The sequence below is a fragment of the Lipophrys pholis genome, assembly GCF_963383615.2.
Source record: "Lipophrys pholis genome assembly, chromosome: 6".
In the NCBI taxonomy this organism is placed as follows: Eukaryota; Metazoa; Chordata; class Actinopteri; order Blenniiformes; family Blenniidae; genus Lipophrys; species Lipophrys pholis.
The window spans coordinates 20667850-20692629 of NC_137629.1; the positions used below are offsets into that span (position 1 = coordinate 20667850).

Sequence of the window (24780 nt, forward strand, 5' to 3'; positions counted from 1 at the left end):
ATTGACAACAGAGGCAAACATCCCTTCATGTGTTTTCTCACTGGAACAAGCCATACGGTCGACATTGCTCGCGGTGTGCCGGGCCAAGTAACTCTGCCACTGTCAGCAGAGCTTTATATGAGCTGCTGAACACATGACTGAGACATGATCCTAATTCTCCTGCATCCTCATGCATGGCTGAATTGTTTCTACTAAATCATGTTTTTTTCTAGTAGAGGTAATGTGTCTTTTGTTTGTTAACCATGCTGAGGCCATGCGTCCACTATCAGTCACACTGATCAGCCGTGTACTACATTCTCCACTAAGGCTACCAATTGTTGCCCTTTGTCCGCCTAGAGTAAAGTTCACTCACACACACAATGTACCACCCAGCCCCGTGGTGCTGCAGTGCAATCTGACCATTCCTGTCTATTTCCAATGTGTTGCTGTTTAGCACACCCACATTCCCTCTCAGTCTCAGACACGCACACTTTTGCAAACAGAGCAGAGGAAATGGTCTGTGTCCTGCAGCCAGGCAGAGCAAATTGCATGATCACATGTGCAGTTCAGGCCTGATATTCTGTGTTCAGGGTGACTTTGTTATGGTGTACTGAGGGCTGAGGATACTAAATCTGCTCCAGAGTTTATATTTAACTAAGCACGGGTGGAAAAAAAAAAAAGATATTTACAAAGCAAAGTACTGCTGGCCAGTGGGGCCAGAGGAATGAACCTTTACACACATGTGGAAGTGACCCAGAAAGCGATGACACAGGGTTGCTGCTGTTATAGCTCGTTCTGTGCATTTTCATGCAGCACACGGGGGTGAATACTTCACATTTCCAGGGATCACAGAGCATTTTGTGGAATGCAGACAGATTTGTATGTGGCTCAGCCGGCAGGACTGTGTTAAGGCGTTACAGCTCAGGAATGAGGAAGGGCAATTTCTCAGGTATGTCCTCGACGGTCACGCTCACCAGGTGATTGTTGGTGTCTTATAGCTATTATCATCACTGCGGGTTCGTCAAGCCAAGCCAAGCTGGCGCGACTGGTGTTGCAAAAATGAGGAAACACACAGACTGGCTTGGTAGTTCTGATAGAGCTTGTACGAAAAGGCATCTCATGATTGCCAAGGCTGTGTGGCTTTGAAAAGCTGATTAAAATGTAACCTTAACGTTTTTTCAGGCCCCTTAATAGTCTCATATATTTGCAGTTTTTGAAGGGAGAGGAGAGGTGTGTGACTCCAAAAAGAGAGAGAGGAAACGAGGAGGCTGTGCCACTGAACGAAAGAGATGATGGGAGGAGTTACAGCAAACCTTCCTCTGTCAGAGACATGCTGCCTTGGGTATAGCCTCTGAAGCTTCAGGCACACACACTCACACTCAAACGCTTCACGCAGCAGCTGACGTGCGCACTAGATTTCTCTTTTTCCACTCCTGCGTTCTTGACAGCGGAGAGTGACAGCAGTTTTAGCAGCTGTCACGAGAGGTGGCTCCCCAGTTGAATGGTGAAACCGCACATGCAAGGAGATACATGGATACAAACCCGTCCTGCCACGCACATGAGCAATGAATCGAAAGGGGAGACCTGGAAGCAGCACAGAGGTACGGGTTGCTTTTTTTCGCCCTTTGCTTTTAATGCTTTATGAAGCTTTTAAAGGCAAACTGTCATAAACTTTCTTCTGTTGAACAAACACGACTGTTTACTCAGACACACAATCATAAAATCACTGTCATTCCACTGTGGGTTGGATACCGAGTAAATCTGTAAATCTGTGAAGCTATCATAAGCTTTAATCGTTTACTAATCTGCCGTCTGAAGGTTCCTAATGTCTCTATTACTGTCCTACTAACACACAGACATAAACGTGAACGTGATAAGATTGCCGCTGTACACTGCCATGATGTTTGTTTCAGAGTTACAGATGCAGCTGTGCAACAGTGTGGGAATCTCCCCGCAGGGAGCTCGGTCTCAGACACACAGGCATGTGAGTGAGCTAACAGGGGGATAGTCTAAACTTAGAGCCCAATAGCCTCTGTCTCATGTTACTCCCTGCTAATGCTTCCTCCACATATTCAAAGTCTGCAAGCCCACGTTTTGTCAAAACGCACACAAGTTCAGAAACAAACGCCTCTCACAAGCCCATGCTTGTCATGCATTTGCACAGAGCCAGCCAGTGCTGACACCATATGTTTCTCATTAGGGTGACTGTTATTGTCATGGACCGCCGAGTGTCACAATTGCAGTCCGAGGCTTTGCTGTGGTTTCAAACTGTGTTGAGTATATAAAGGTCACTTTTGGTATGTGGTCATTAGACTACAACGTCTGTGATTACAGGTGAAATGTTCTGTGTCGCCAGCTTGACAGCTCTATAATCACATCAACTGTTTATCACGGACTCTGCTGAAGCTGTGGCACAATGAGTGGTTGTCCAGTGCTTTTTGGGTGATGGGCGCACATATTGGCTCATTTCGCAATCATTGGTCGTTTGCGCAGCGCTAAGGGTTAGGGTTAGATTAGTGCACACATTGGCGATCACACGAGTGTTGGTCGATCACGCAGCATTAAGGGTTGGGGTTAGGTTAGCACACGGGTTGGCCGATCACGCACATATTGACCAATTGCGCAAGCATTGGTTGATTTACTCAGTGCTAAGAGTAAGGGTTAGGGTTAGGGTTAGAGGTAAGCAGTGCAACCGACTGATCTTTGCGCAAATAACCGATTCGTTATTTGCACAGTAGATTGCGCAAATCACCTAAAACAAGGTTACATAGCCATTCCTAATAGGAAGGGTTTCATTTTCACAGCCAGCTGCCAGGAAACCATAGTCAGAGCCACAGGGGATTACAGGGGACATTTTGCCGTACGTTATATAGTTTCATTAAACAGAGGAATGCATTGTATTAGTGGCAGTCTGTGTATGCTTTAAAGTGGTTGTCAGTGGTAATAACTGTTGAGCCTGTGTGCAGTGTTTGATGGTAACAAAGGTCTGTGCATGTGACTGCACATATGAGTCTTGAGATGTCAATGTTTATTAGATTAGACATCTGTTTCACTATGAGAAACAAGCAGGGGAGCAGCTAAAGACTATCAGGATATGCCCCGACACGCCTTTTGCTTGTTTACGGCTTTCCGCCTCACAAGATACACATGCACGGTTTCAATCGTGGTCATTCAGCCGCCACGTAAACAAGATGGAGACACTGGTCACAGAGAAGTATATGAAAGTCCCCTATGTGCTAAAACTGTACAATAATCACATGAAGAGGAACAAACTGTGTTCTCGTTTATCTGTGATTACGTGCAAGGGTAGCTGACAGAAATAAAGCATCAGATGTTGATCAAACACAACAACACGGGAGTGTAAGAAAGTATTTAACTGCTATGACAATTTACCAACGTTTAGATATATTGTAGGATCCAGTGAATGATACTTAAAAACACACTTTTCTGTGCTTTTGCAGCCTGATCCGGACTTGCAGCCGAAAGTTTGAATTTCCAGGCTCAAGTGTCACATCATCCCTCAGCTTTCATTGTTTTCCTAACTGATCAAACAGCATGCTCCACTTCCTCTCATATTTCTTTAAATTAATAAATATGAAGAATTCAATAAGCATCAGTTTGCATATGGTTTTTTTAATTTAAATTTTACGATTTTCATTGTTTTCTATGACTTATTAAGAATGTATTTCAAATGACTGGCACTTTGAACAGAACACAGTTTTTCTGTCAGATTTGCAAGCTTGGCAGCATTGTTTCTAATCTACAGATACAATGGCTGCTTTTTGGTGGAACTCAACACAATTTGCCATCCATGCCTTGTTTATTCTTTACTTTGTCCAGTAGGACTTAAACGTTTAGGTATTGTATGGTTGTTCATTTTATATCCACAAGACATATTTTTGGGTACCATTCCAACAGTTTTGCAACTGAGTGCAATTAATATTCTAGTCATATTGAAGCATGTTGAGTACCTTGTAAGAAGCGTATGTGTCTTTGGTCATAGAGAGAGATGTTATGTTGTTATAAAACTGAACTTTCTATGCATATACTGTAGGATAGGCATATTTTGGATCTCGTCCAATTTTAAAGTATTTTTGAGTGAAGTTTGAGTATCATTTACTTATCTTGAGGCAACTTAAAAAAAAAAAAAATCTGAATTTGGTCACTGCATCAGGAACAAGAGAAACAACCTTACTGGTTATTACGTTATGATATTTCCTATAAAGAAAAAAAAAAGTCGTGAAGTACAAATGATATTTTAGAAGTTCACCCTATGAAGTTTATATAAAGACTTACCTGTAGTACCTCTTACAGTACGAACAGTACTGATCTGTATTTTCCATCTCTTCACCCACTTGACGTTATGGATGCTCAACATCACATAACTCATTGTTTTGCCACACACAAAGCAATTTCCACAAATCCATCCAGAAATCGACTATTTTGGTTCACATCCTTCTCCTGTGTTTTGGTTGCAGTCAGCGTCTGCTCTCATGGACAAAGCCACTAGACACTCCATAGCACCCAATGATTGGCTGTCACTGCTAACTCAGCATGAGCACCCACACATTTCCCACAAAGGTTTGTAAGGCCCCAAAATATTATGAAAAATACTGTCTAATTCATAAGCTGTTATGATAGCAGTGTCAGCTTGTTTCTACTACCTTCAAGTGACAACAAAATAAGCTATTGTGTTGGAGGAGTTTTGTTTGCTCGTTGGTGTCTGTACTTACATAAGTGCAGACAAATGATAATGTGAAAAGTACACATACCCAAAAGCACAATATGTTATGTTTTTATACAATTCTTTTAAATTTTCTATACAGAGAACAGTAATATTATGGCAATTCAAAGCAATGCTGGTGGCAGATGACACCTCACACCTTCAATTGAAATATATTTTAACCATATGCATATTCTAGAGACGATAGTATAACTTGTTTGTCGACATGAGTATAGGAAAAATTGTAATTTGAAAATTATATACAAGCGACTCATGGAAAAACAAATACAGTTTTTTTAATGTTTGTTACATTAACTAAAATTATCACGAGAGCTCTTAAAAGCTTAATAGGCACTAGCAGGTATAAGTAGCTACCAAACAGATGTTTAAATGCTGTGAAATCTATGTCTGTGTTTACATGGAGACAAATGGTGGAAATGAAAATGCTGTATATTAGAAGACTGATCTGACAGAATCCATTCAGTTTCATTATGAACGAGGAGTGGTTTATGTGATCCTTATCACTGATTCAATTTTAACACTCATTCCCGGTCACATCCTGGTAGTTGGGTTAAAATGATCCATATTACGTTTGTCTGTTTTCTAATGCCACCACATGGCACTTCACACGTGTGTGTCGATTCATCAGACGACGATGCTCTCAAATGTCTAATCGTCTCCTCCTGATCAGGGCCTGAACAAGGAGAATGCCTCTTTGCTGTAGCAGTTTTAAAAGAAACACAACAAACTCAATTAGTCCAGATGACAATCCATCTTCAGTCCTGGTGGACTTCCTGGTAAAGCTGGATGAGGAGTCATGTGCTCACATCACAAACAGCCAACATCAATTCAATTAATTTCATTCTGCCTGTAGTTTGTTTATAAGTATTTTCTCTTTCTTCTCTTCAGCATAGAGTACCTTTGACATGTTTTTACTGTATGCTCCAGTTTTGGCCAGAAGTGTCATATGGTGGTTGTGGATGGCGTGTCCTTTTATCAGCTGGTTTAATGACAACAGTTGATAAAAGGACACATTGTAAAAGGCCTACAAGCCTGAAGACAAGAAAGAGAAAATACTTAGCCAACATCACAGTGCAGACCATCATGGGATTCATTCACTGGCCCGCACATCAATCTGATCACTTCATTCAGTGTATATATAAATGGATTTATCTGATATCTCAATTGAAAGAATTCAAATCACATTGACAAAAAAAAGGCCACGTAAACACAGACTATTATTGAATCTGACCCCGTCTACATCAGCTCTGGTCTCTCCGCCCCACCGGAACTCTCACCTCTGATTCCAGCACTGAAACACACCTCCATGACTTTCAGTACCACCTGGAAGAATTACTATTGCCTCAGTGAACACACAGTACTGAAACAATAATGGCAGATCGCATTATAGCTTCCAATCCGCAGGCTGAAAACAGCAAGTCTGAGTGGATCCATTGTTGCGTTACAGGCTCAGTCCTTGTCAGGTGGGAAAAGGTTGCGTGAGGTCAATGATTTGCACCTTGTCACGGCGGCACATTTTACAGGAGACACGTCTGAACTGAAAGCAGTCATAACTTTTATGTATTTTCTCACCAACCAATCACCATTACCGGCATCAGTCCACTTGTTCACCGTGACCTCACTGTGTAAGATAAGACTCTCCCTCTGTGCTTGTGTCATATCTGTTACTCATCTGATGGCGGCGGGCGGAGTTGTGTTAAATTCTCTGTTGGAGATAAACTGATCCTCAATCAGTGCCACCAGTCAGCTCTCACCCTGCCTCTGCTATGACCTTGGAGCTTGTCCCTGAGTGGCATTGCCTTACAGTGGATCAGCAGTACATCATCCCACTAACGCAAACAAAAGACACACACACACATATTGTCTATGACACACATTCTGTGCATATTTTTCGCTGACCTGAACACACACACACACACACACACACACACACACACACACACACACACACACACACACACACACACACACACACACACACACACACACACACACACATCCAACGTAGGAGAAAGTCTCGCTGAGGCCCCCACCCCACGCAGACTCATACCAATTGTAGAGAGTGCTTTGTGCATTCACAGACTGGGCAGCTACTGAGGAGAGATAGAGAGTGAGAGAGAGAGAGAGACTGGTGGGAGGGGGAAGATGGAGACAGCAAGAGACAGAAATATTGCAAAGAGACGCAGACCAAGACAGAGCAAAAGAAGAGATAAGACTTGCGGCGGGACGGGACAGTAAACAATAACTGGTGGAAGGACACCGAGAGCAACGCCGGAAAGGGAATACAGAAATAGGAAGGGACAGGGGGCTGGTCCAGCGGGGAGGAAGAGAGTGAATTGCTGTTCAGGAGACTGTGGGGAAACTGATGGGATGGCATTGATCTCTGGGAGCTGCCGGCTCCTGGGCCAGATGGCGTCTTGTTGCTGCAGACCGCTCCTCAACTCTGCCTGTTGTGGACCGCTCATCAAAGTCTGCCTCTCCTCCTTCACAGGTCGGTCCCAGGCCGTCATGAGACGGGCTGCCACGTTCAGATAGACAGGAGCGTAGTTCTATATGCCCCATGGGTAACACAGTTAGCCAAGAAGGTAAAAAGGGCATGATGTGTTCCTGCACTGTAGCCGCATGACTGTGCTCCCGTTGACTCGAGCAGTCCCGCTGGTGCTAACTGAGCTCTGTGTTGTGAGTTGAAAAGAATAGGCTGTTGTCCTCTTTGGCATAATGTCATGTTGCATATTGTGTTGCTATATTGTGCCCCCCCCTGTCTTGTTTTTGAATGCTTCACCTCATCATAACAATGCTGTGTTGTTTTTTCTCCTACTGACAAACTTTGTTGAAAATGTAGAGAGGGGTGATTCCTATCAAAGTTCTCTGAATTTTGTTTGTCTTTTTAAAAAAAAAAAAAAAAAAACTTGTGTCCAGTGGTGTTACTGTACTGACATGAAAATGTGCACTGAACAGTCAGGACCAGGCCAGCTGTGAGTGGAGCCTAAAGGTTTTCTCTGATGTCAGTGCAGCTGTGTGTTTCTGCCCGGTCTGTGTGTGTATGTGTGTGTGTGTGTGTGTGTGTGTGTGTGTGTGTGTGTGTGTGTGTGTGTGTGTGTGTGTGTGTGTGTGTGTGTGCGCGCGCGCTCAACGTCATCGTATCCCCTCAAAGATCCCTCACATTAACCAACAGCTCCACTCCGGTGTTTCCAACAGAAACTGTTGCATCACTTTCCTCAATGTTAACACCCTCCGTGTTTTCTTTAAAAGAATAGTTGACTGTTTTGAGGTTTTCTCTCTCACATATCTGGGAAGTGAAGCTACAGTGAGCTTGTGTCGCCTGGAAAACTCAAAGGTTATATACAGAATGCTCCTTTGACATGTAACTAATTATTTCTGTTTTGTTTGTAGAGCAATTATCATAAAATATAGGCCCAGATGAAATTATTTCCTGGAGATTCTGCAGGTTACCTGGTAACTGCTCCCTGTTTAAGAAATAGCTCTCAGTTCTGGTCCTCGCATAATCCTATCCTGCTTATGGAAACTCATGTGATGTGGATGAATAGCTCATGGTCTTCGTCTTATGCGAAGCGTGATAGGAAGTCATTGATAACACTGAGGTGTCTTTTGGCAGAGACAACTCTCAAACATGCAGGAATGTAATAAACAACTCAGTGTAGCTCATAAAAAACACTTCTGTTGGTTTCCTCATTAGGCTCCTTCCTGTGGAATATGAAGACAAGCTTTACAAGCGTGAGCGAGTTGTTATTGTTAAATTCCATCTTCAGATTAAGTTTAGTGACTGCTGGCTGGCTGTAGCTTCATGTCTTTTGTATTGTGTAGGAGCCAAAGAGGTGGACTATTCCTTTAAGATGCACTGGTTGATATTTGAAGCCATATTATTGTTAGTAGTATTTGATTATTAATCAATAACCCATTAAGTGCCACCTTACAAACTCTGCTTTTGAGTTTTCATGACCTCAATATAATGTGATCTCAATTTGTCCAAGGCAGTTTCTGCCTATATTGATCCATTTAATTGAAAATGGGTAATCAAATTTCATTTGTCTCAAGAAGAATTGCTGATATATTTGATGATCTTAATGGGTTAATATAACAGAGGAAGTCTGTCCAGGTTCCGCGCCGTAATACTGTTTTATTTGTGCATTTTTCCGTTGCATTCACAGACATCTCTCCTGCAGAGCTGGATGCTCTTTGGAGGGAACCTCCGTACACTCTTGGGGGAACTAATGAACATTTCTCAGGAAATGACATCATGACTCAAGGTACGGTTGCTAAATTGAAAGGAATTGCCACACGTTGTCAGCATCTCTGTAAATCAAAACTCGGATCGTGATAAAGTGTTTAACGATGTGTTTAGTGATGAATTTGTGGTCTAAACTCATGTCAGAAGTAGCAGCGCAGAGCGGTCACAAACTGAGGAAGTGTTTGGGGATATCCTTTCTGTACAATGGAACAAACTAGAGGAAGCTTGTCACTAGTGTGTTACCGAAAGAGAAAAATATACTGCTGGCTATTATGATGTGTATAAAACTGTATCTGTCAGAAACCAGATCCTGTTTCTGGTAACATTCATGAAACATGATTGTCGTAACCAAAGTCACACTTTAACGTTGTCTCGTGTGAGGATTTGATTTCAGATAAGAGTTGGAAAACTTTTCTAACTTCAATCCAGTTGCTTGCAGGATACACTTGAATATAACATGAGCCCAAATGACCAAGAAGCTTCACAGGCAGTGTCAGTGCATTTTTATGATTTGCAGAACCAGTTGGAACCAACATTTCAGTTCATCTATCTTTTACACCACTTTATCCCACTTGTGGGGCACTGGAAGCCGATCCCAGCTGACTTTGCCCCTGGACAGGTTGCCGGTCCATCACGGGACACAGACAGACACACACATGTCTTTGAACTGTGGGAAGAAAAACAGAACGTGCAAACTAAGAACAGCCTGAACTCCAACCTTTGATTCTCCTGCTGTGAGGCAAGAGTGTCAACCACTTCACCAGCTTTCAGTTTTGCTGATGAACTACTGAGCAGTCAGTTTAAAATAAAAGATATGAGTACAGTCAAAGCCCATTTGGCGTCTCATGACGAAATGTTTTAAAACTACTGCTCTACTTTTTCAGTAGAACCTGTCTAAAGACGAAACACTAAACAAGAGCATTGTTTTCTGAAAAGCAAGCAGTGATTGCTATCTTGTGTCATCTGGTAACATTTCCTTTTTTAATCCCTTTGCCAATGTGGGACTTTCTGATTGGGCCCTATTTTGACCACTTTGATTAAATAGTTTCCACATGCTGCACACCTGTGTCAACCGCAAAAGTATTCCAAATACAATGTGATGTTTTCAACCCTGATGGCGACTTAAAAAACACAGTTGGTTGAATTTTCTCCCCCGAGCAACAAAATCTGAATGTGCAGGTGAAGAAGAGGACGGTCCGCCGGTGGAATCAGGTGAAGGCGGGGTGGAGCCTGACAGCTACTGGAAGAAGAAAGAGGCACTCCTCAAAGGCAGCACTGTGTCTCTCGGGGAGAAATTCTCTTCAGGTACATTTCACTGCTTGACTTGCGCCCGTCTACCGGAAAACTGGCATTTTCTCTCAGCTGAACTATTCAATTCACAGAGGCATTTTCCAGGTATATAATATCTATGCATATTGATGAAGCACATTCCCCTGTCTACTAATGTTTTACTCACTCAGCAGTTTAGCTCCATCCATCACATTCCCCCCAGGTTTTCCCTCTGTAATGCATTTAAAGGGCCACACTGAGAGTCCAGTAAGAAGCCTAATAGCTTTGTTATTCCTCCAGAGACTCTCACTGTGTGCACAAAGCATCTCCCTGAAATATGAGCTCTTACATTGCATCTTTAATAAACTCTTGAAAGTTTTGCCTCATTTGCTTGTAGATAAAAAAATCAAAAATCAAAAATCATTTCATTCCTGTCCTAGACTTATTTTTCCCCTCAGCTTTCCCATTTTTACCGGGAACTACAAAGAATATTAAATCGATCTATTTTTGTATTATTCTTGCTGTTTACAAAATTTATGTTTTAGGTTTCCTCTCATAATAGGTCTCTGAGATCATATCTCTTGTCTTTTTTTTAAACAGAAATTGTCCTGTCATTTACTGGGCGACGGCACTCCAGTGCGAGTCCAGACCGGGCCCTCCAGGAGGCCCTGCGCACTCGACTGCGAGTGGTGGAGAGCAACAGCCAGGATGTCATTCAGCTCTTTAAAGTGAGCAACAGCCAGGCCTGAAATGTGAAGACATTTTACTGCACTTTGAAATGCCCCAACCATGATAATGACCAATAACGTGTTTTGTGAACTACCCGTGTCCTCGATAGAGACGTCTGAATGTTCTGCCGCTGTAACATGAGACTTTTGTTTTCTCAGGACTTGTCTGCACGTCTGGTTTATGTCCATGCTGAGAAGGACAGCTTTGTACTAACTTTCAAGACTGTGGAGGAAATATGGAAGTTTTCCACTTACTTAGCATTAGGTAGGCTTTCTGAGATCTTTTTGCATGAGCCATATGCTTTTAATAAGCCGTCATTCATAATATTACTTTCATTTTTTAATTTGAGAATCACAACAATGCTTCTGGTTTAATGCTCAGTTGTGGAATTTGATGTACTGCATCACTGTGGAGAAGCTAACTCAAACACGTCACGTGACTCAGGTGGTAGAGCAGGTCATCCAGTGAGCCAATGATTGGTGGATCTGACCTGATGTCATGATGAGTCACATCGAACATTACAATTCTCCTAATGCAGGTTACACACCTTGCTTGGTTTCAGTGAACGAGAATAACAAGGCAGTAACAATATGCTGTATAAAATAAATCCATTGAGCAGTATCTTATTATCTGTGTTCTATTTTCAGGCTACGTGGCCCGTTGCTTGGAGAACTTTTTGTGTGACCAGTCAATCTGGCTCGATCCAGAGCTGCTCAGTGACTTGGAGATCAACGTAACAGTGAATGAGGAGCAACTGGCTACCCTCTACCTGGAGCTCCTAATCCAGGAGGGTAAGTAGCAGGAACACCGTAACCCACCATGAAACTAAAGAATGTGCAGTGTGTGAGTTTTACTTTTAATGTTTGAAAAAGTGACCTTAACTTATCAAATAGAATATAAATCCAGACAGAAAATATAAAATCTGCCATTTGTCAAACATACATACATACATACATACATACATACATACATACATACATACATACATACATACATACATACATACATACATACATACATACATACATACATACATACATACGTTTGAAAATCAATTTAGTAAGAATATGCTACCTTGCTTAACTTCGGTTGACATTAATTATATGTGAACTGACTGCAGCTGCCCTTTGATCCCAAAACTTTTTTAATCCTTTTCAAATCGACCTCAATTAACATTATGCCATATATAACTTCAAACAAAAATGTAAAAAAAAAGTTCACTTATGTTTAATTAAGAAGCTTCAGTGAAAATGAATTAGGTCAACTACATGAGTCAGTGAAAGTCTTTTATTTGTTTGTTTGTTTTGTAAGTTTTTGCAAAGATGGTTGAACAAGATGCCAGAATTCCTTCAGATCTTAAATGGATTAAAACTTCTGCTATAGGGAAATCATTCCACATACTTTCCTCCTTGACGATGTATTGATTCCCTCTGTGTGCTCCACACAGACATCCTCACTTCCTCCTGAACGTTTCCTTGAGGCAAAAAGCTTCATCGAAATGTATAATAGGACTGCAGTGCTGGCAAATAGTGATGAGAATTACATTAACTTAATGGGCAAGGATATAAAACATCCAGAGACCAAACAGGGGTGCGGTAGCTGCAGCACGTTTTGCTGATCTAAGTGCCTAAACTTTTATGAAAGCAGAAACCAGAGTAAAAGTATGTTTTGTGCCTGGATTTATGTTTTTTGTATATGTTCCAACATTTTTACTTGTAGGCTCCTTCTTCGCCAAGGCGCTATTCACACGTGAGCAGGATGAGGATGACGAAGAGCAGCTGCCATTCAGAAAGAATGACTTGCTGATGGTGAAAGACACCGGGCAGGACAACATGTGGGAGGGCACCATGATCTCCACCGGAAACCACGGGCTGGTGCCAGTCAATGCCATGCAGCCGCTGCCCTACCCCTTTTATCAGTGAGTCACTGCGTGTTCCTTAAATGATCCACTCCAGTTCTCAAGTTCCCTGATTGTAAGCTGTGAGCTGCAGTACAAATGTGACATTCTCTGAATGAATGGAGAAGCACTGGTATGCTGTTACACAGCAGTTGACAAAGTGTTGAATTTTACTTCCTGTTTGGTCAGGTGGTTCCTGAGGAAGTATCCAGGCTACGCTGGATGTTCACCTACAGAAAAGGAACCGTTTGAGCATTATATTGGTAAAGCTTATGGCTTACAATGCCGTGTGTTGACATGCACGGCATATTGCACATTTGATGAATGAGTTGTTCAGACTGCATTGGATCAAATACACATAAACGCAGTGAGCTCCAGACACAAACAAATTAAATATCCCCTGTCTTTATTGGACACCGCCAGTAAACATTTACAGTGCAGCTGGAAAATAGTAATGAACCCTTCAAGTTGTGAATCCAGAGAAAGGTCTGAACCAGAAGTACAGCTGATTTTCAAAGACCTGTGAACACTTGATTTGTATGATACTGAAAGGGATTTCAAAGTTATATCAATGACCTTTGGCATTCACCAGTTAGAAAGGTTCCTCGTGACTATAAACTTCTAAATAGTAAGAAGATACAGAAAGTAACTGGAGCTTGATTTATTTTTATGAATCTATCATGCACTAAACACAGAACACACATGGTGTTCATGTTGGGAGTACTTTAAAAAAAGACCCGAGGTGCAGGCATAACTTTTGAGAAACTAAAAGGGATCCGTAATGAGTATATTCTGAGAAACAGATTTATTTTTAAAATGATTCAACGAAATAAAAGTGAATCATTTTAAAAATAAATCTGTTTCTCAGAATATACTCATAGCTAATAGCTAATAGCTTGTTTATCTGCTTAGGATATCTGACCAGGAAAAAGGGCTGGAATGTAGCAGCCTGAACTGATGAGGTGGCGGAACAGGTTAGAATGAATTGACAGTTTGTACACATACGTACATACAAACAAGTGGAGAGAAAACAAGACACAGCATGAGGAAGGAGCCAGCACAGACATAAAGAAACCAGAGAAGAATGAGACAACACAACTTATTTATATTTCATCTCTCCCTTCGTATAATTTGATGATGTTGTTTTATTTATTTGTTGATCAATGTGTTTCCCTTGACACTCTCGAGTATTTTCTTAAATTTGCCGTGCACATTTATTTTCCAGTGACAGGTTCATGTGTAGCGGTAGTTGACTACAGTCCAGTGGGGAGAGACGAGCTTCAGCTGAGCCAGGGTGACATTGTGGAGATTCAGTGTCTGCTGCTCCGAAGCTTGGCTGTTTTCATAGGAAAACACTCTTCCACGGGACACATTGGCTTCGTACACAAGGCCCACGTCCAGCCTCTAAATACCAAACCTCTGTAAGAATTTCCTCTCGCTGGATTACCTAATATGTGTGGTGGTTTGAAGTCACAGTTTTTTTTTCTTTTACCTTAAATTATCTGATATAGACTAAATTCACTTGATTTAACCCTTGTTTATGGTTTGGACTGCATTTCTGATGAAAACTAATGTAGTGTGTCAGCAGTCTCCACAGGGTGGGTTGGGTGATGAGGTGGAGAAGATGGCCGATTTGATAATGCTGCCTTTGTTTCCCTCACATAGAGATGGACAATTGGTTTTTCTGACTGAGGAGGAGAAGGCCAGTCTGGCTCAAGTTAACCCCTGTAGCTCTGAGCTCAGCGACAGCAGCCTGCTGAAAAGACTCTTCTCATCTGACATCAGCTGTGTCTACAGGATGGGTAAAAGACACCGATTTCTTTTCACAGTTTTTGTCCATTCAAGAAAAACTGCATGCACTGCGTGTGCTTGGTTTCTAAATGGCAATTCAGCTTGTAATTCATTCTGGAAAAATACTTTCCATCTCTAGCCCCTAACTGGAAAATTGATGCTTAAATTGATTTACCTCCTGTGTTTCCAGACAGACTGGATGAGACAGACTTCATGTACATCAGGAATCGACCAAAACATGGTAACGTCTGGGATAATTTAAGGAAATCTACTGCTAATGCGCTTAATGCAGCTTAATAAATACATATCATCTCTTCTTTGCTTCACAGATCATAAAGTTCGCCAGAGCGCAATGTCAGAAAGGAGTGCAGGGACGCCCCCCTACCAGTCCTCCCCTCGCACGTCTTTCTCTCATTCCTCCCCTCGTCTGTCCATCTATCACTCTCACAATCTTCTGCCACAAGAGGGGGAGCGCCTGTCGTTCGCCCTGGATGACACATTCAGAGAGCTGGATGAGTTCCAGGAAGATCCACCTCTCTTCTTGGAAGAAAACAGCTGGGAAGGGGAGGAATCTGAGCTCAGCGACCCGACTCTTATCCTGCTCAACCATCAACAATTCCAGGTCAAAAAAGTTCCACTTCATTAGGTCTTTATTCATTGCGTGACCACATTGCACTCCAGTTTCCTTTCCTTCTGTCTTGTCTTTGGTCCTCCACCAATCTGTGTTTGTTACGTTTAAATGATACATAGTTGTGATCAAATTATCAAAATGTCGGTGCAAGAATTCACAAGATGACTTTTCCAAAACTGACTTCAACTCGCTTTTAAAATCGAACACAATCAGTTTTCTTTTCTATTGAGCAAAAAGTGGTTTACTGACAGGAATGAGACATTAATTGTTAACATTCAGAGGATGAAATGAGGGGATCCAGAATTAAAGATTTTCATAGTTTTTGAGAATTGTTATTAAAACTTCAATAATGAAACAATTGGACAGGTCACAGTGCATCATTGGAGAAAAACAGACAAGCATTATCAGACCCAAAGAGAATTATTTTGAATCAGGGATATGCATGATTTGCATGATCTCTGACTCTAGATATAGAATTATACTGCCTGGGGAAAACCCATTTGTGCATATGGAGAACATGAAATCTCCACAAAGAAAGGCCCATTAGTCCCGAAAAGAACAAAGGATATTCCCGAGCCAAGAGTACCACCACTACTACCACCACCACTGCAGTTCTTATGATCATCTATACTTCTTTTTTAAGTTAGCTGCAAGCAGTTCCCAGTCAAGGTTAAATTTGGTGAGGAAAAATATTGGGTTTTTTTCGTGACGGACATTCAACTAACTCTTGATGTCAATAGAAGTCCAGACCATTATTTGGCTGTACGTCTTGTTTCAACTGCCACTGACTCCCTGTAATATTGTACCTACGTGTTCATTTGTATACCTGCATAAGTCTATAAAGAATTATTGTGTTTCTGTATAGTTTACTTCACTTCTCTATTTAAGTTTACCGGCATGGATGACAAAAGCAACTTCTACATGGAGATGGATCAAGTATTTTTGATTGGAATTCGGGCTGCCTCACAAGATGTTTTCTACATGATTTTGGGCGTCAGTAGACATTCTGATTATTTCCATGCCAAAGGCCCAATTAGCATTTTTTTTTTTTTTTTTAGATATCAATTGATGTTGCTTGCTCTTTTGTTCAATTGGATTATGTATCAAAGGACTACTGTGTGTGCCATGTAATCAGAGTCTACAGATAATCACATTTCTGCAGTTCATCATGGGGATTTTCCAGTCCATGGTTGTACTGTTTTTTTAGATTAAAAGATAAATACCTAAACAGAAAAGTCAGTTCATCAAAAAGAAGAAAAGAAGAAAAAAAAAAAAACCCTTGTCATTATATCATTTAAAACCACAGTCAACTGACATGCCTTTAAATCAACCTAATCAATCATCACATCAGAAATCCAGTTACTCTGTTGGCACTACAAAAAACACGTTTCATCCTCAAGCGAGACTTTTATGCCCCAGGTAAATTTTACTGACCTCAAAAACTGTTGTTTGTTGTTTTCTTCAGGAGGATTTCCTGCCCTTATATGACTTGCAGTATTCCTTTCTGTGGGCGACCTTTGGTGGTAAGACTGAGGACGAATTGTCTGGACACCTCGAGAGTGTCAGGGAGTGCGCAAAGAGACTGGGCATGCACTGGGCTCATCGGCGGGCGTGCTTTGTGCTAGGAAGACTGTGCGCTAGGAAGCTAAAGTTGTCCCAGGTACGCAATTTAGATTTACCGCCTGTGTTCTCTGCGTATGATTTAATACATTAGGCTATAATAGGGGGGGCTGTGGCTTATTCTGTCCATGTGTGAAATTGTTGAAGTTGCTTCCAATACTGTGTGAGGATCCCGCAAAGCCGCCTTTGCTCGTGTTGTGCAAGTTGGTGAATAAAGTAAAGCGTGTTGAGACTCTCAAGCAGTAAAATGCTGTTTAAGGAAATTCAATTCACCATTTACCATTTATTCCTCCCTGAAGACAGTTCAAGTGAGGAAGAAGAAGAGCTGTATCATTTTGAGAATCTTCTGGTAGTCCTCATAAAGCGTGTTTCATCTGTTTTTATGGCTACTGCTTTAAAACTTTCCATGGAAGGGACAATGAAGGCTAAATGCATTCAATAAACAGAGACTTCCTTTGTAAACAGAATTTTTGATGCAGGCTCATATCAGATGACTATCACTTACATGTAAATTTCTCCTCAGGCGCGTGTATACTACGAGGAAGCTCTGAGTGTTCGCGTCGACAGTTTCTCTGACACACCGCTCCTCATCGCTCTCTACACCAACCTCACTGCCATCTACCTGAAGCAGCGCATGATGGATAAACTGCCCCAGACCCTGGAGAAGGCCAGCGCCCTGCTCCTTTGTCTCCCCTGTCACGTCTTCATGTCCACGGACGAAGTGGAGCTGCTGCAGCTGCTGCTGAGGAGGGCAGTGGTCATGGTGGACAAACATCTGGAGGCTCGCGTCTGCTACCTCACCTCCAGCCTCTTCCTGCACCTCAAGAAGACTGATGACGCTCTTCCCTTTGTGGAGCGGCTCCAATTTCTCTCAAGAACTCTTTCTGCTGCTGAGTGCCGACCAATAGCTCCTGTGGACCTCAACTGGCTTTTGAGTTGGCTCTATCATCGTAAATATATGCCTTACTTAGCTCTCGCCTCTCTGAGCCTGGACTCAAGACAGGACCACTCCCTGCACAACGCCTTCCAGAGGATTGAGTTATTTATCAAGAACTCTGTGCGACTGAATCCGTGCTGGAAGGAAGGCACCTCCTTGCTGCCTGCTCAGATCGTGGTTTATTTGCAGCAGACCCTAGCAATAGCTGAGCAGGGGGAGGACATAAAGACCCAGAGGGACTTGTGCTTGGGCTTAGCCTCAGTTTACCAGCAGTATGGTGCGCTTGATGAAGCAGTGCGCTGTGCTCAGCAGGCTGTTGAGACAGGAGGCCACATAAACGAGGAGGAGGGCTTCGAGGCCTCTGTTCTTCTTGGGTGGCTGCTGGTGTTATCAGGCCATGCTGAGACGGCGCAGAGTATCCTACAGCCACTGCTCACATCACTACAGGTACAGCAATCAGGGAAGAAAAATCAGCAATGATATTTAACAGTTTTGGTTTTTCTCCAAATAACGGTCAGGTATACTATGTGCACATGTGTGCATCTCTCTGCAGGGAACAGACAGTCCCACCCAGCGAGGTGTCATCCATAACCTCTTGGCTCTGTGTCTGAGGCATCAGGGTTGTGTGCAAGAGGCAGGCTGGCATTTTCACTCTGCTCTGGCAATCTCCAGAGAGAGCGGAAACCAGAGGAATCAAGCCCTGGCATTGGCCAACCTGGGCTGTCTGGCATTAGATGTAGGTGCATCCTGGATCGCAGAACGCTTCCTGTTCAGGTCAGATCTCTGTCATCTCATAAAATACTTCCTGCAGGAACGATCTGACAAATTACCAAGAAGAACTTGCATTAATAGGATGTTTCTCATCTTCAACAGATCCCTCTACCTTTTTGGGGAGCTCTGCGAGAGTCCGACTGACGAGGAGCATGTGCAGACCTGCCTCTGGCTTGGGCGAAGTTACAGGGACAGGGGAAGGAGTCAAGACAGCAGGGCATGTTACGAGATGGGGCTACTAATTGCACTACACGCCAAAAACTTGCACAGTAAGTTAAAAGCATTCAACATGTTTACATATAAACCACAAGTCAGAAAGAAATCGGGTTAAGGAATCTCTTTATGCTTCAACTAAACTACTATGTACCAATAAAGATACAGAAAGCATGCCTTGTGACACACAGAAACCGGTTTAATAAGATTTTATTACATTATTACCAGCATATTATAAAGCCTGTTTGTGAGGCTTTCAAAACAACACTTTTATTTTCAATCTTTATTTTGAAACTAAAAATGTTATAACTGAAACATGACTTCTGGGCCCGTACGGAGGTGCAGAGGTTAACACTCTTGCCTCATAGTAAGTTGTTTCCCTGTTTGAATCCCTACAGTGGACACATAGGTATAAAAGTTTGTTGTAATGATGAATGGAATAAAGTGACCTCTGCTGGCGAATCTAAACAGTGGAAAAAATTATTGTAAACTGATTTGGCATTCATTATTGTCACTTACATACAATGCAACGCTGCATTAAAGTTAATTTCCTTCCTATGTGAGGACCCAGCCCATCTTCATGCAATTCATATATAATATTATCAATTCACTCATCTGTTATTCATCAGTCCATCTATCCATCTGATTTCTATTCCTGTTTGATCCAAGTTACAGTCAAATGGTCTGGGCCTATCTCAGCTGACCTGAGATGACAGAGGGTGTAAACCATAACTACAGTCATTAATTTACTCCTGCAAACAGACCAGTGATTTTTATGCTGCATTCACTCTGTTTATTTCATTTCTTGATAGGTCAGATGGTGGTGGCGAAGGTGCTGAGTCGTCTATACACTGACACGCTGCTCTACGGCCAGAGTATAGTCTACTACGAGCACTGTGTGTCTGTGTCCAGAGGACTGAAAGACAAACGACTGGAGGGAGAATATCTGGAAATTCTCAGCAGCCTCTACCTCTCTCTCAACACCGAGAGGTGACCTTTTCTCTGTGACTTTCACGCCACTCATTCTTTCCCCATCTGTAACTCTCTCTTCTTTATTTGATCACTATTTCATATTTTTAATGAACTGGACAGATCGTCTCGGAAGTCTCTCGACTACACCAAGCAGAGCCTGAGGATTTCCATCGACCTGGGCAAACGGGAGGAAGAGTCGGAAACGTGGCTGCAGGTGGGACGCATCTATCACCTCATCCAGGAGGACGAGCTGGCCGACATGTACCTGCAGGTGAGGGCGCAGGATGGATTCAACAGTTGTATGATGGAAAATAACTTTTTCAAAGTCCCAATGCGTTCTCTTTTCATTAAACTGTTCTTTGCTCTGTCGTTGTAATGTACGTAATATTTACATATTAAGTGATCTCTCACCTCATAATGACTCTTCTTACACATTCCAAAACAATCTAGAACCTTTTCTTGCATCTGGATCTCGTCACTATTTTAATTTATTATTATAAATAATCTTGCTATATTGTGGTTCAAGCTCGGTGAAGGTGGGCTCATTATCCGACACAAAAATTTTTAATAAAAAATACCTCTGGAAGTTTCCTACAGTCTAATGTCTGTTATTCACTAATTATATATATATTTTTTTTATATGATGTGATTGACAGGCAGCGGTGAAAACAGCCCTGAGGATGAATGACCCTCACTTTGCGATGAGCATCTACGAGGAGGCAGGAGACGTCTACTTTAAAGGCCACCGCAACCGGATGGCTTCCGTGCCTTTCTACAGGGTAAGAACATGTTAAATGAAGTCAATTCAAGACTTAAGCATTAAAGCTTATGTTAGGGGGATAAGTTAAGTCCAATTAAATCAAATCAAATCAAATTAAATTAGATTACATTTAATTGAATTTGATTATTTAATTTATTTATTTATTTTAAATCCTTGGTACAACTGATCTCAAAGTGCTGATTCGTTTCAGGATGGCAGTTTGCCATTTGCACGGAGCATCAGGGACATCGATTCCGAGTACCGTTTGTTAAGTAAGCTGACCGAGCTGCTGATGAACCACGGAGAGCAGGAGGAGGCTCTACAGTACGCCACCCTGGCTGTTCAGATCGCCAGCAAAACAGGTACAAGGCAGGGCGGAGCAAAAGTTGGGAGGCTCATGTTTTGTAAACTGCAATATAACTGACTTAAAAGATGTAAAAGTGGATGTTGTGCTTCTACTTACATATGCATTTTTTTTTTTCTACCCACAGGTGTGTGCGTGAATGAGAGGACCGCCTACCACCGGCTGGCTACGGTGTACTACAGCCTGCAGCAGTACGAGATGGCAGAAAACTACTACCTGAAGTCCCTTTCACTGTGTCCACCCGTCCTGCAGCAGCCGGCTGAGGCACACTACTACACTAAGCTGTACTGCAGACTGGGAAACATCACCCTGCATAAACTCAAGGTATAGGAGAGACAGTGGCCGGGTTCAAATGGACTAGAGTGAGCCACCTGATCCCTGTTCTAACGTTTTTCATTTTAGTCTGCTTGTTGCACCGAGTGCATGGATTTTCTCGGGATACTCACACAGTCCAAAAACATGCGTTATGGTATTCACTAGCTCTAAATGGCCGGTAGGTGTGAGTGTGATGTCATCTGCATTTGCCCATGAGATGGACGAGTGACCTGTCCAGGTGTACTTGGTCTTTTCCCGTAGTGAACTGGGATCTTCCCCCCATGATTCAAAGTTTTATAAATTGGCAGAAGATAGATAAATTGATACTCCTGCAGGAATGTAGCCCAAGACGACTGATGAAAAGCAACGACAAAGCCTTGGTGTGATCATCTAGATGACCAGCCAATACTAAAACAATCACAAAGACAACTTATTATCACGTGAAGAATATAACAAATATTGAAGGGTTGACATCTTATCGGGATTCAGTGAAGCTCATCCATGCATTTGTCGCAGAGGCCCTCTGAATAAAGATATTTCATAATCACAGAGGTCTTTACATTGGCCTCCTTTGAGAATAAATTGTAAATGTTAGTACTGGTCTACAAATTGCAGATCTGTTATGTTCCGATTCATCCAGACCTCCCAGGTCTTCAGAACCAAGCCTGCTTTCTGTCCTCAGAGTCAGAACCAAAGATGCTCAAGTGACTTTTAGGGTTTTTTTGTGCCAAATATTTGAAACAAACTCACATGCAATTGCAGGATGACTTCAGAATTCATCTCATATTCTAAAACATCCTGTTTGCTGCTGTTTTGAATTGCCTTGTTGCTGAAATGTGCTGTACAAATGAAGTCGCCTCGCTTTACCTGAAGAAATACAACCTTCAAAAAGTAGAAAAGTTTGTCACATGTTTTTGGGATACTGAAAAACAGACACATTAATTCCAATTTACCAAATCAAATAAACCTCACCACTTTAGGTCCAGAGTTAAGGTTGTTGTTTTTTTAACCCCTTCAAAAGTCCAAATATATATTTCGACACCAGATCCCATATTTTTTTTATTAATTTATTTTCTTTTCAAACTGTGACTGTTTCCTCCCCCCCAAAAAAGTCAGGAGTCTTTTGAACAGCTTATTATGAAAATGAAACTGATCAAATGTTTGTCTAATTTGATGTTGACGACCAGCTTTGACCCTTGTCCCTTGTGCAGGATGCTCACGATGCAGTGGGTTACTTCCAGTTGGCTCTGGCTGCAGCACTTGAGGACCGAGCTCACCCCGAGGCACTCTATGTGGTGTACATGAAGTTGGCGGAGATCCACGGAAACCACATGCCCGATGCTCAGCTGTGCCAAGTTTACATAGACAGGGCTCAGAGTCTGAAGAGAGTTTTGGCCGGAGTGGAAAGCGCCGCCGTTGGAGAGAAAAACACTGATGATGCAGACAGAGAGCCGGGCCAAAAGGGGGAGAGGAACTTGGATGCTGACGTGGGAGTTTTAGAAAGTTTGATAAAGAAAAATGACAATTTTGATGCACTATCTAAAGATGTGGAGGATGAAGATGATTCGGCTTCAAGAACAAGTGCAACCCATCCGGACTCAGAGCGCAGACACTCAAGCGCTGATCTGAAAGATCACAATCACTATCTCCCTGATACGGACGGCCCTTTTGCGGAGGTTCCTGGCTCTGAGTCAGAAATGATTGCCAGTCGGTCATACAGTGAGAGTATTTTAACGGAGTCCTTTGATACGGCAAAGGAGCAAATCTCAGACTGCAGCTGCTCCACTGAAACATCACAAACATACCAGAACCCAACAGATGGGAAAGACTCAGACTTTGATACTGGCAGCATGCGAAGTCAAATACCTGCTAATGACTCAAGGAACATCACAGAGGCAAGAGACACCGACTCTGAGGGTCAGTGTGAACAAAACATCCACGAGAAAGAGACAGATAGAGATCCAACTGAACAAGTATGTGATACTGAGAAGACACAGCGGTGACGCTGATAACACTGGCTCATCTCTCAGTGGAACTTTATGAATCTCACTGACGTTTCCTTCGTCTCGGTTGCGTCTCTTATCCGGAAAAGTGATTTAAACGTTCCAGCCACGCGGCACCTATTGTACGAAACACGATGTCAATAGTGTAAATACGACAGAGAATGAGTCGATCTGAAGCATGTGCCTTTGTGTAATATATTGTGTGACTGTGCACTGTGCTTGTCATATGTTTTCTACAGTTTTGTATCTCTGGTAGATATGACTCAAACATTAAAAATAATACTATTTTGTTTTGCCGAGTGTTGATTTTTCCATGTGCGTTTCTTCAAATGTGGGAAAGATTGATCGCGTCTGTGGCGCAATATTGCACTTAATGTTAAATCAAATTACATTGAATTAAAATAGAAGATAGCACATTATAATTCCACTTCAGTGCCATAACACTAAAATCTATCTGTAATTTATTTGACACCATTCTCTTCTGTGTCCGTACACTTAAAAGGGAGTTGGAATGGGTTGCCAGATTAGTTTAGCAATTTTTCATTGTAAATACTTTATGATTGTAATATATTTTCTTCATTGCGAGATGCAAACAAGGATAAATATTAGATTAGCTGTAAAGATATGCGTGAAAACGATTTAAGTTAAATGAAGAAAAGTGGGGGGGTAATAGTTGTTGGAACATTAAAGTTTCATTTGTACCTTTTAAACATTGTTTTAAATCTATTCATTAATGTGTTCATAGTTTAGAGCCTTTTTTAAAACAGATCCTGAGGTTGTGTCGGGGAGCAATAACAAATAGAATGATCTTTTTAGAGGAAACAGATTTTTTGGTGTGTTTTCTTCTACACTAGTGTCCCGTAGAGAGTTCTGTGACTCAACAAATGACCCAGTGGCCCACTGAAGAACATTGTTTACTCATTCAGGGGGAATTTGAGGGTCTATTAGCCAGAACACACACAAAAACTTGACCCCCAGGGATCCCGTCCAGCACGTGGGATGAGCTGTTTTGCCATGACATAAAATGACCCACACACAGAAAACATATGAGCAGACAAACGCTGAGACCCAGAGTGACCAGCAGATGGCAGTAGAGCAGCAGGCTTCACCAACATCGACCCAAAGAGAAGCATTGTGGCGTTATCGGTTACAAGAAGACTGAGAGAGAAATATGGAGGATATGATTCTTGCAAAGTTCAATGTATTTTGTACATCACTGACATTTATCTCATCCATTTATTTCTTTTTTACTGCTCTGGCTGCCGGAGGAAACTACATATGATCAACAAGTGAGTGCTTTATTAGCTCTCTAGTTTGTTTGTGTTGGTTGTCACCAGGGGATTAGGAGAATGTTTGATCCCAGGATGGTTCTTTCCTTTTTCAAAGAAAAAAAAGTTGTCCAATTCAAATAGGGTCCGTCCACTTTCAATCCTTGGACAACAACAACAACAACAACAACAACAACAACAACAACAACAACAACAACAACAACAACAACAACAACAACAACAGCAGCAGCAGCAGCAGCAGCAGCAA

The 24780-nt window shown here is 42.1% G+C and overlaps 1 protein-coding gene across 1 annotated transcript; it reads left to right on the plus strand.

Moving 5' to 3' along the window:
• Nucleotides 1-1319: 1319 nt before the first annotated feature.
• Nucleotides 1320-23544, plus strand: sh3tc2 (SH3 domain and tetratricopeptide repeats 2). The gene is made up of 22 exons (XM_080465046.1): nucleotides 1320-1580; nucleotides 8893-8991; nucleotides 10152-10277; nucleotides 10842-10969; nucleotides 11129-11234; nucleotides 11618-11761; nucleotides 12690-12888; nucleotides 13057-13130; nucleotides 14093-14288; nucleotides 14533-14669; nucleotides 14849-14899; nucleotides 14988-15280; nucleotides 16755-16949; nucleotides 17433-18293; nucleotides 18400-18620; nucleotides 18720-18886; nucleotides 19643-19820; nucleotides 19923-20073; nucleotides 20459-20581; nucleotides 20774-20924; nucleotides 21054-21250; nucleotides 22453-23544. Exons 1-22 carry the CDS (start codon nucleotides 1481-1483, stop codon nucleotides 23242-23244), a joined length of 4689 nt encoding a protein of 1562 aa, XP_080321172.1. The 5' UTR covers nucleotides 1320-1480; the 3' UTR covers nucleotides 23245-23544.
• Nucleotides 23545-24780: the final 1236 nt, after the last annotated feature.